The sequence below is a fragment of the Sphaerodactylus townsendi genome, linkage group LG11 (genome assembly GCF_021028975.2).
Source record: "Sphaerodactylus townsendi isolate TG3544 linkage group LG11, MPM_Stown_v2.3, whole genome shotgun sequence".
NCBI lineage: Eukaryota > Metazoa > Chordata > Lepidosauria > Squamata > Sphaerodactylidae > Sphaerodactylus > Sphaerodactylus townsendi.
In genome coordinates this window covers 6,660,305-6,672,848 of record NC_059435.1, presented here as the reverse complement: position 1 = coordinate 6,672,848, position 12,544 = coordinate 6,660,305, and the positions used below count along the sequence as shown (strand labels likewise).

General features: G+C 54.1%; 1 protein-coding gene across 1 annotated transcript in view; it reads right to left on the bottom strand.

Annotated features, from left to right (window-relative positions):
- The window catches only part of LOC125440770 (poly(rC)-binding protein 3-like), a 66,337-nt gene that overhangs the window by 3,472 nt on the left and 50,321 nt on the right, over positions 1-12,544 (bottom strand). Inside the window, 1 exon segment of the mRNA XM_048510750.1 lies at positions 5,221-5,390. Coding sequence (XP_048366707.1) covers positions 5,221-5,390 — 170 coding nt within the window.

Here is a 12,544-nt window from a genome sequence, read left to right as displayed (position 1 = left end):
GTGGGGAATCAAACTCTCCAGATCAGAGTCCACCGCTCTTAACTACTACACCATGCTGGAATCTGCTTTGCATACAGAAGGTTCCAGGTTCTATCCCGAGCATCTGCGGTTAAAAAGGCCCAGGCAGCAGGTGACACTGGATTTTATCCTTGAACAGGAGCAGCAGTGGCGTAGGAGGTTAAGAGCTCGTGTATCTAATCTGGAGGAACCGGGTTTGATTCCCGGCTCTGCCGCCTGAGCTGTGGAGGCTTATCTGGGGAATTCAGATTAGCCTGTGCACTCCCACACACACCAGCTGGGTGACCTTGGGCTAGTCACAGCTTCTCGGAGCTCTCTCAGCCCCACCCACCTCACAGGGTGTTTGTTGTGAGGGGGGAAGGGCAAGGAGATTGTCAGCCCCTTTGAGTCTCCTGCAGGAGAGAAAGGGGGGATAGAAATCCAAACTCTTCTTCTTCTTGAATGCAACAGCGCCAAGGTATGATGCCTTATGGCATGTTATGACAATTCATGGGTTTTATCACACGATGTGCTTTACGATGTTGCAAATTCTTTGCTGTCAAAGGCTCCCTCTTGGTAGCCCTGGGTTGCAATTTGGGCACTCGGCCTCAAAAAGCACACGATGTGCTTTACGATGTTGCAAATTCTTTGCTGAGCCCGCTCGGGGCAGGGCGACCAAGAAGACAACCGACCAAGCAAATGAATAAAGACTTCTGCCTGTGATGCCGGAGAGCAGCTGCCAGCTTGAGCAGACAATGCTGACCACGATGGGCTGAAGGTCTGATCCCCTACAAGACAGCTGCACGTGCAGGGGACAAAATGGACACTCCTGCTCAACAGCTTCTCTCTATTCCAGTGATGGCGAACCTATGGCACGGGTGCCAGAGGAGGCACCCGGAGCCCTCTCTGTGGGCACGTGCACACAGAGTTCGTCATGTGGGGGGCAGACACACACACACCTAGGCTGGCCTGAGTCACTGAGCAAGACATCCGCGCACCACGGTGAGCAGGGAGGACTCGGCTGGTGGGCCTGGTGCCTGTGCTCCAGGTGGCTGCTGCCCGGGGCGGGGGGAGGGGGGGGCAGAGGAGGCAGAGATGCTAGAGAGGCACAGAGCAGTGCACGCGGGACTTGCTGGAGGCTACAGCAGGCTGGCCCCTGCTCGAGCAGGTGGGGCGGAAGAAGAGGGAGCCAACCAGTTTTTTTTTCTAAACTAAAACCTCAGCATTCAGGTTAAATTGCCGGGTTGGCACTTTGCAATAAATAAGCAGGATTTGGGTTGCAATTTGGGCACTCGGCCTCAAAAAGGTTCGCCATCACTGCTCTATTCCAACTATGTCCCATTAAAAATGGGGCCTGAGATTTGCTGGTTTTGAAGGACGGTCGCTGAGACTTCACCTACAGATTTCCACTGCGGTGCCTTCTCACCCTGCCCAGCTGCAACCAGGGACTGCCTGTCATCTTCTCAGCTCAGTCGATCCCCTCCGTTGTGCTGCGGAAGCTGCCACGGTCCCGACTTCTCCAAGAAATGCCTCCCTGCCTCTGCAGACATTTTCAAGCGCTAAAAGAGTGTCATCAGGCTGAGCTGCTAAATTGGAAACACTCTCCTTGATCGATATAACTGCAGAACATCATTTATTTACATGTTACCTTAAGATTATTTATTTACAAATGGAAGCTATTTTAAGTAGATGCATTAGCTGTATGATGCTTGGGGGAGGCGCAGGAAGGTAGTGCAATGCCTTCTGCCTAGGAAATCCAACATGAAAAATGTCTTTTTGTTTCTACAGTATCGGTGGCGAAACAGTAGCATTCTTGGCAAAGGAGCTCTTAAATCCCATTCTGTGATGGCAATCAACAGAACTGGGAGAGTTTCCATGTTTTTCTATGTGAATCATACCTGGTGAGCCGCAAACAACCGTTCTGTTTAATAAGTACTTTATTTTATTGGCCTACTTTGAGCCGTCTGAAGATTTTAAAATGTCACCTTCTGAGATCCAGAGACGTACTTTTGTGCAACTACTGTGTTTCTTCGAAAATAAGACAGTGTCTTATATTCATTTTTGCTCCCAAAGATGCGCTATGTCTTATTTTCAGGGGATGTCTTATTTTTCCGCTCCACAGCTGCATGCTCTGGTGTTCTGTTCGACAGGCATGCTTCCAAACAAAAACTTTGCTACGTCTTACTTTCGGGGGATGTTTTATATTTAGCACTTCAGCAAAACCTCCACTACGTCTTATTCTCAGGGGATGTCTTTTTTTCGGAGAAACAGGGTAAAAGTGAAGGGGCCTATACTCATATCCACATGTGGGGAACCCCTGAACACCAAGAGAAGAACATGTCCTTAAAAGTTAAAGGAGGGAGCACCTATTTACTTGATTCCAGGGCTTAAGGAACTGATTTATGCTCACGATCAAGAAGGCAAATTATAACTGCTCAATACTGCTTTGAAGTTGAAAACTGGCTAACACTGAGATCTGTTTCCCTCCTAGTGGTTCTTCCCCCTCCCTCAAACAATGCCAGGCCCCTAGAAGATGATACTTTCTTTGCCATGTTCTCTGCCTGTTGTCTGTCAGTTGCTCAAGGTATTTTATGTCCTGGGCAAAGCTGGCCCAAGGTATTTGGTGACCCAAAGAGACCACCAGTCGCGTAGCTACCATGGGGTGGGGTGGGGCACCCCGGGAATGCGCCATTGGCATCACGTGCCCCACACCCTCCCCCTTCCCTTGCGGCCCCCACCCCCGGCCTGGCAGAAACCCGGAGCAGCCTGGTGGGACCAGCCAGGCTGCTTTTTCAGCCAGCTGCTTTATTCAAAGGCAGGGGGCTTCAAACTATGGCCCTCCAGATGTTCATGGACTACAATTCCCATCAGCCCCTGCCAGCATGGCCAAGTGGTAGGGCTCATGGGAATTGTAGTCTATGAACATCTGGAGGGCCATAGTTTGAAGACCCCTGTTCTAATTGTAAGTGGGGGGGGAGGGGGGGCATGGAGGGGGGCCTGCCCCCCGTGCCCCCCACTTACCTTAGTTCAGCCAGTGGCCCAGCTAGGCTGAACTAAGGTAAGTGTGTGGGGGGGGGAGTCCGGGTCCAGGCGCCATTTTGCCCCGGGGGCCATTTGCCCCCCTTATGCCTCTGGAGACCACCACACACAAGAGATTCCGCACTACTGGAGCTGAGCAATACTCTGCCCAAGGCTAGGAATGAGTGAAGATACTGCAAGGAATCCTGAGGGCCAGAACAGGGGCACATAGCCAAATATCTTGAACGATTAACTGAACCCCAACAGAGATGGATTATTTCAAGGGCCAGATCCAATACTTTTCCATCGGCCATTACAAAGGGTCGCTACCTATCTATCCCTCTCCAGGATCGGGTCTGTCCACACTGTAAAAACCAAGTGGAGACTCTTGCTCACATTATACTTGACTGTCCGAGATATGTGGGCATTAGGAATTTCTCTCCTGGGCGGGTCTTAGACAAATCTGAAAGAGACTCTGACAACTCTGTTGTGGAGCTTTTGTTAATAACACAGAGGCCGTGCTTTTGGAAAAAGGAGCAAAATTTCTTTTACAAGTGACAGAATTTTCTAAGTAACGTCCAATGCTAGATACAGTTTATCTGTCTATGTTTTGAATGTACTTTTGATATGTACTTCAGAAATGTCTGTAATGCTCAGGAGCCTATTTTAATATGACTAATAAAGGTTGTTGTATTGTTGTTGAATCCTGAGGGTGCTCACTCACACCTGAATGCTTACCTCACACCGGAATGCATACCTGAATGCTCACCTTGGACAGGTGTACAACGCTAGCCCCATCTCACTGGAAAAAGGTGGGATCTTTTGAGTGGTCTATTCCAGTGATGGCGAACCTATGGCACGGGTGCCAGAGGTGGCACTCGGAGCCCTCTCTGTGGGCACACACACACACACAGAGTTCGTCATGTGGGGGGCAGAAAATCACCCCCCCACACACACACATCTAGGCTGACCTGGGCCACTGAGCACGACATGTGCGCACCGTGGTGAGCAGGGAGGACTCAGCTGGCAGGCCTGGTGCCTGTGCTCCGGGTGGCTTCTGCCCGAGGGGTGTGTGTGCAGAGGAGGTAGTGATGCTAAAGAGGCACAGAGCGGTGCACGCAAAACTTGCTGGAGGCTAGAGCAGGCTGGCCCCTGCTCGAGCGGGTGAGGCGGAGGAAGAGGGAGCCAACTGGTTTTTTCTAAACTAAAACCTCAGCATTCAGGTTAAATTGCTGGGTTGGCACTTTGCGATAAATAAGTGGGGTTTGGGTTGGAATTTGGGCACTCGGTCTCAAAAAGGTTCACCATCACTGGTCTATTCTGTTTTGATAAGGACAGATTTTCGAAAAAGCATCTTGGGAAGAGGGGGTGGGGGGGACCTAGAACCTTGGATGGACACAATTTCGGAGTCGTTTTGGACCGCCTGATGTTCAGCGTGCTTTTGAAGAGGTTTTTTTTTCCAAAGCACCAGCTGAAAACCAAATGCAGCATTTTGCTAAAAAGAGAACCAAAAAAGAGGCATCGTCACCCCCCGCCCCCAGAAACCAACATTATGATGACGAGACGATTGAGAGTCATGTACATTCACAGAGTCTCATGCACATGTTTGTTTCCTGTGGCCCTTCTGCAAAAGAAACCCAGACCCGCCCCCCCCCCCCGCTAAGTTAAATATCTAAGACTATAAGAACAAGCCAGCTGGATCAGAGCAGAGTCCATCTAGTCCAGCTCTCTGCTACTCGCAGTGGCCCACCAGGTGCCTTTGGGAGCTCCCAGGCAGGATGTGGAAGCAATGGCCTTCTGCAACTGTTGCTTCCGAGCACCTGGACTGTTAAGGCATTTGCAGTCTCAGATCAAGGAGGATCAAGATTGGTAGCCATCTCCCTGAAATTAGACTGCAGAAGCCATTTCCAGCCAGCAGATCCTACCTGCTTTGCTCTCTGTTTCATGGCAATAGCTATTTTGGTCCACGGCAAGGACCAACCCAGCAAACAGTTCCTTCTGCAACAAGTATGTGCCTTCTAAACACCTTGTAGGTAAGGCTCTGGGACTCCTGCTCTCTGGCGTCAGGTTCATCTACCGTTCCCTGTGAGAACAACTAGTTAGAACGGCTGTGATGGCACAGAGGTGACCCAGGAGGGCAGGTGCCCCCTGCCCCAAGAGATGCAGCAGGCCGAGAGAAGGGCATCGCTCACAAAACAAACCTACCTTGCATTAATGAGGTACTGTGCTAGACTGATGTTTGCAGGAGATCCCGTGATGGTGACTTGTCGTTCCGCCGAGCCTTCTGTGGCATTTGCGATCTTGATCTGAGCCCCCGACATCTGCCTGATTTCATTGATCTTGCTGCCTTGTCTGCCAATAATGCACCCTATTAACTAGAGGGGAATGAAGAGAGAGTTCAGATGAAATAAAACAGAAGCGATCTCACAGGAGACAGGAGGGACCTCTCAACGCAACCGTCGTTCGCGCGCAGCCAGCCCTACTATTGGGCAGAGCAAGGTGGCTGACAGGGTTGTTCTAGATCAGAGGTCCCCATTTGGAACTCAGACCCAACCTGGCGGGCTCGGCCACAATATGACTGTTATAAAATGGCTGCTGCAAGAGGTGCTGCTCACCACAAAATGGCAGCTGTAGCTTCCTTCCAGACACATGGTGAAGACAGAAGCATATCGAGGGCAAATGGTGCCTGGAGACAAATTGTCTCCGGGCGCGCCCCTCCCCATGTGACCAGGAAAACGGCAAGGCAGCAGGACTTCCTGCTGCCTCATCGTCTTCAGGCGCCCTTGATCCCGCCCATGTCATCATCAATGTGGCTCTGCCCATGACCTCACCCCCAAGCCACTCCCCCCAGCCTCAGTGCTTATAAAAGCAGCTCTCTGAGGGCGAGAGACTGCAGAGGGGAAGGCAGAAGGGACTGCTGGCTGCTGGCTGGGAGTCCAGCTGGGAGCCCAACCGGGAGCAAGGGGGGATGGGGTGGGGTGGCCAGGACAGGTGCCCTTGACCCTGCCCATGTTGATGACGACGTGGGCAGGGTCAAGGGTGCCCGAAGATGACGAGGCAGCAGGAAGTCCTGCTGCCTTCCTGTCTTCCTGGACGGGTAGGGGGTGTCTTCCTGGTCATGTGGGGGGCCAATTTTGTGCCCCCCACATGACCAGATGGCATGCGCCCGGAGACAATCGGGTACCCCATGTCACTGGGCAGATACGCCTCTAGGTGAAGATCCTCCTGTTGTGGTGGAAGCTGCTGCTAAAGCAACTTAAAAAAAAATCTGCACAGCCAATCAAATTTCCAATGGTCAAGCAGAAGCCTTGCAGGGCGAAAGCCCCACCTGGCCCCACACACTTTCCCGAAACACTTGGTGAGCACTGTGGAAAATATGAGTGGGTCCCGTGGTTTAGATAATACTGTCACTATGGAGAGATTTCTGCTTCCACAAGACATGTCTGTTCATCAGAATGGACCCCGTATTTACTTGGCACGCTGTGCTGGAAGACCCAAAATTGCATTCTGGGTCACATGTTCCTTTTAAAGTCTGTTGGAATTATTAGAGTCTTTGAATTATGCTCCCAGGAATAAGGCTTTTAGCGTTCATTGGCCATAGAGTTCTGATTCCAAACTGTCTGAAGGAACAAAGACCATCTGGTTGTGGTGGGCTTTCCGGGCTGTGCAGCCGGGGTCTGGTAGATCCAGGGGTGAAGCTAGGGAAAATGGAGCCCGGGGGAAAATCTGAGTTTTGCGCCTCCCCCCCCTCACCGGCGACTGCCCCCCACCAAAATGATTTTTTTTGCACCTGGTCATTCTAAAAGGGGCTGCGGGGGAGGGCTAGGAGAGCTTGATCTGTCCATGAATCCTGTGATCCATGGGCAGAGTCAGACTGCTAGGGATGGGTGGGGGGAGAGCTGTCTCTGTCCATGGTGCTAGGGATGGGGTGGGGGAGCTGTCTCTGTCCATGGTGCTAGGGATGGGGTGGGGGAGCTGTCTCTGTCCATGGTGCTAGGGATGGGGTGGGGGAGCAGTCTCTGTCCATGGTGCTAGGGATGGGTGTGGGGAGAGCTGTCTCTGTCCATGGTGCTAGGGATGGGGTGGGGGAGCTGTCTCTGTCCATGGTGCTAGGGATGGGGTGGGGGAGCAGTCTCTGTCCATGGTGCTAGGGATGGGGTGGGGGAGCTGTCTCTGTCCATGGTGCTAGGGATGAGGGGGGGGGGAGAGCTGTCTCTGTCCATGGTGCTAGGGATGGGGTGGGGGAGCAGTCTCTGTCCATGGTGCTAGGGATGGTTATGGGGAGAGCTGTCTCTGTCCATGAATTGCTAAAGGTAGGTGGGGGAGCTGTCTCTGTCCATGGTGCTAGGGATGGGGTGGGGGAGCAGTCTCTGTCCATGGTGCTAGGGATGGGGTGGGGGAGCAGTCTCTGTCCATGGTGCTAGGGATGGGGTGGGGGAGCAGTCTCTGTCCATGGTGCTAGGGATGGGGTGGGGGAGCTGTCTCTGTCCATGGTGCTAGGGATGGGGTGGGGGAGCTGTCTCTGTCCATGGTGCTAGGGATGGGGTGGGGGAGCAGTCTCTGTTCATGGTGCTAGGGATGGGGTGGGGGAGCTGTCTCTGTCCGTGGTGCTAGGGATGGGGTGGGGGAGCAGTCTCTGTCCATGGTGCTAGGGATGGGGTGGGGGAGCTGTCTCTGTCCGTGGTGCTAGGGGTGGGGTGGGGGAGCAGTCTCTGTTCATGGTGCTAGGGATGGGGTGGGGGAGCTGTCTCTGTCCATGGTGCTAGGGATGGGGTGGGGGAGCTGTCTCTGTCCATGGTGCTAGGGATGGGGTGGGGGAGCAGTCTGTTCATGGTGCCAAAGGGATGGGAGGTGGGAGGCAGTCTCTGTCCATGGTGCTAGGGATGGGGTGGGGGAGCAGTCTCTGTCCATGGTGCTAGGGATGGGGGGGGGGAGAGCTGTCTCTGTCCATGGTGCTAGGGATGGGGGGGGAGCCACTGTCCATGGTGCTAGGGGATGTAAAGTGGGGGAGCAGTCTCTGTCCATGGTGCTAGGGATGGGGTGGGGGAGCAGTCTCTGTTCATGGTGCTAGGGATGGGGTGGGGGAGCAGTCTCTGTCCATGGTGCTAGGGATGGGGTGGGGGAGCTGTCTCTGTCCATGGTGCTAGGGATGGGGGGGGGGAGCTGGTCTCCGTCCATGGTGCTGTGGGATGGGGTGGGGGGAGCAGTCTCTGTTCATGGTGCTAGAGGGATGGGGTGGAGCCTGTCTCTGTCCTGGGTGGGTGCTAGGGATGGGGTGGGGAAGCAGTCTCTGTCCATGCGCTAGGGATGGGTGTGGGGGAGCTGTCTCCCCGTCCTGCGGGTGCTAGGTGGGGTGGGGAGCAGCCCTGTTCATGGTGCTGTGCATGGGGTGGGGGAGCCTGTCTCTGTCCATGGTGCTAGGGATGCAAGTGGGAGCCAGTCTCTGTCCATGGTGGTAGGGATGGGGGTGGAGCAGTCTCATGTTCATGGTGCTAGGGATGGGGTGGAGCAGTTCCCCGTCCATGGTGCGGGGATGGGGTGGGGGAGCAGTCTCTGGGTTCCGCGTGTGCCGGGATGGGGTGGGGGAGCTGCCTCTGTCCGTGGTGCTAGGGATGGGGTGGGGGAGCTGTCTCTGTCCATGGTGCTAGGGATGAGTGGGGGGGGAGATCTGTCTCTGTCCATGGTGCTAGGGATGGGGTGGGGGAGCTCTCTCTGTCCATGGTGCTAGGGATGGGGTGGGGAAGCAGTCTCTGTCCATGGTGCTAGGGATGGGGTGGGGGAGCAGTCTCTGTCCATGGTGCTAGGGATGGGGTGGGAGAGCTGTCTCTGTCCATGGTGCTAGGGGTGGGGTTGGGGAGCTGTCTCTGTCCATGGTGCTAGGGATGGGGTGGGGGAGCTGTCTCTGACCATGGATCCTATCATCCATGGGCACAGACAGGGATGGTGGGGGGGAGGCTGGGATAACTTCTTCTGCCCATGGATGCTCTGATCCATGGGCAGAGTTAACATGGCAGGTGAGGGGGATTGGGATAGCTTTCCCAGGAGAAAGGTTGGTCTCTCGCTCATGCAGGGGTGAGAAAAACCCCTCCGTAGCCCTTGCAGGAGCAAGCAAGACTGTTGCTTGCTCTTGCAGGGGCGAGAAAGCCCCCTCTGCCATCCTTGCAGGGGCGAGTGGGGAGGGAGGGTTTTTTGGGTGGGGGAGGAGGGAGGGGAAGGCTTCCGATGGGCCCAGGCTGTGCCCCCTCCCCCGCACCCACTTACCTTTGGTGCCGCAGTGGTCTGGGGCAGCCTGGCAGGGCCTCCTTCCCTCCTTGGCCTGGCCCCACCCCAACAGACTGCTCCCTGCAGAGCCGGCTGAAAGAGCAGTCTGTTTGGGACTGCTCCCTCTGCTGGCTGAAAGCGTGAGTGCTCTTTCAGCCGGATCTGCCGGGAGCAGTCTGTTGGGGTGGGGCCAGGCGAGGCAGGAAGGGGGAGGGGTTTGGGGGCGATTGTGCGCCCCTCATGTGACTTGAATGTGGGGCGCCCGGGGCAAGTGTCCCCGGATGTCCCCATTGTAGCTTCGCCACTGGGTAGATCTTGTTCCTAACATTTCGCCTGCATCTGTGGCTGGCATCTTCAGAGGTGCATCTAATGTTTCGCCAGTCACAGATGCAGGCAAAATGTTAGGAACAAGATCTATCAGACCACGCCCCCCACAGCCCGGAAAGCCCACCACAACCAGTTGAGTCCGACCATGAAAGCCTTCGACAAGACAACGACCGTCTAGTCAACTGGCGCGTCTAACAGTTCTCTTTCAATCTGCACTCGGTCTTGGTTTCTGAGCACGTCTGCATTATGTAGGTCACCCTTACATTAGACGGTGCCCATGTTGTGTGCTATTTCTTACACAGGGGTTAACTCCTCCTCCATCACACGTCTCCCACATCTCACGTAATTCCATGAGAACTTCCATACCCTTGCGTGAGGGAGGCATGATGTGCCGTCTCATGTATGGGCTCAGGACAGCTTCCAGCAAAAAACACAATAAAATCAATATGCAATTTATCCAGATGGCATGAAGAACAGTAGCCGCATTTAGAAATGTGGGTTTGTCATCCGAACATTTTACTAGTGATAACGGTCTGCTGTAAATTTAGTGTAAGGTGACCAGATTGTCACCTTTGTAAACCAGGACCCGGGAGGCTGGCTGCGCGCGGGGGTGCGCGCACGGCCGCAGAAGCGCCCTGCCTTTTGGGACACTCCCCTGTGACAGGGCAGGAAAAGGGGAGCGCCCCAGAAGGCAGTGCGGCAGCCTTCCAAAATTCGGGACAGTTCAACAAACCCACGGGACATGGGACAAATTGGTTTAAGGTGGGACTGTCCCGCCAAAAGCGGGACGTCTGGTCACCTCAATTTAGTGCATATGTTGTGGCAGAATGGACCTGCTTTTTGCTGCACGTCCTCTTCTACCCCTGCTCTCTCCCAGGAGCTCCCGACTCCATGTGAAAGGGCCTTCTGGCTCTCTCTTTTTGCTGCGTCTCTCACAGAAGACAGAGCCCTCACGCGAGAGCTGGGGGAAGACGCCATTTAGAGCAGGTGCTACCCCAGGGAGCTGGAGGAAACTTCCAGATAATGAAAAGTGTGGAGATCTCTAGAACATCCTCGGTTCAAGAGCCTGTCCTATCTTCTAACATCGGGTAGAAGAAGAAGAGTTTGGATTTATATCCCCCCTTTCTCTCCTGCAGGAAACTCCAAGGGGCTTACAATCTCCTTGCCCTTCCCCCTTCACAACAAACACCCTGTGAAGTAGGTGGGGCTGAGAGAGCTCCGAGAAGCTGTGACTAGCCCAAGGTCACCCAGCTGGCGTGTGTGGGAGTGTACAGGCTAATCTCAATTCCCCAGGTAAGCCTCCATGGCTCAGACAACAGAGCGGGGAATCAAACCCGGTTCCTCCAGATTAGATACACGAGCTCTTAACCTCCTACGCCACTGCTGTATACATGCCTGAATAGGGCATGTATAGAAAGAGAGAACGGAATTGTACTCCATCTCTTCTCGATCCCTTGCTCAACCTAATGCTGTGCTAAAAGTATCCTTGTAAACATTTTCTTTTTAACTTTGGATGCTGGTAGCAGTTCTGTATACCACACAGACCTCCACTGTCTTGGACACACTATTTTAAAAAAGGGCCGCCAAGATTGGGAAGGGTGGCAGTTGGAAAGCAGACAACTCCAGGGGTACACCAGGCTGCAAATGGTCCCTGTCTTGCCCAGAAGTGGGGTAGGAGGAGTTACAGAGGCAAGGCCTCGGAGTTTGGAATGGAAGCTGTGGGGGTCCTGACTCTCCCAGTGGACAGTTCCTATAACACTCAGGTGATGGCAGAAGTTACCTAAGAAAGAGAGAGGGAGAGAGGGAGGGAGGGAGGGAGAGAGGGAGAGGGAGGGAGGGAGGGAGAGGGGGGAGAGAGAGAGTGAGAGGGAGGGAGGGAGGAAGGGAGAGAGTGAGAGAGAGGGAGGGAGAGAGGAGAGAGAGAGGGAGAGAGAGAGAGAGGGAGGGAGGGAGAGAGGGGGAGGGAGGGAGAGAGGGAGGGAGAGAGGGAGAGGGAGGGAGAGGGGGGAGAGAGTGAGAGAGAGGGAGGGAGGAAGGGAGAGATTGAGAGAGAGGGAGGGAGAGAGGGAGAGAGAGGGAGGGAGAGAGGAGAGAGAGAGGGAGAGAGAGAGGGGGGAGGGAGGGAGAGGGAGGGAGGGAGAGAGAGAGAGGGAGGGAGAGAGGGGGAGGGAGGGAGGGAGAGAGGGAGAGAGGGGGAGGGAGGGAGGGAGAGAGGGAGAGAGGGAGAAAGAGAAGCCAGCCACTCTCTCAGGACTTGGGAACCCCTGGGAAAACATAGGTGTGGAAGAGATCCCACAGGTCAGAGCAGGCCCATTCCTCCACGCACATAAAAATGTAATGGTTTCAATCCAACTGTGCTTTAACAAGGGCTCAAGATCGTATTCCAGAACCCATGCAGCAAAGGAGGTATCATACCAATCCCGAGTTTGAAAAAGAGAGGGGATAACAGGTAAAGCTAAATCCAGATTTTCATGTCTGAATTACATTTTCATGTCTTAATTCAGACAATGTTCATGTCTGAATTACATCACTGCCAATTTTTTGAGTGGCCGTCTTGTTCCCAGCCCCAGCTGGACTGAGGGACACGTGTGACTGAACATAAACCACCTGTGTGCAGGCGTGCTTCTTTTCCCAGCTATGGATACCCTGCGTACAACACCTTCGACGGTGGTTCAGTGGCAGAACATCTGTTTTGTGTGCAGTAGATTCCCTGTTTAGTCCCCAGCATCCACCAGATCATTGTCAGGAGACAGGTGGAATATGGATACTACTTCTATTCTGCAGTTGCTCTATGGCAGTGGTGGCGAACCTTTGGCACTCCAGATGTTATGGACTACAGTTCCCATCAGCCCCTGTCATGCTGGAAGGGGCTGATGGGAGTTGTAGTCCATAACATCTGGAGTGCCAAAGGTTCGCCACCACGGCTCCATGGGCTATTGAT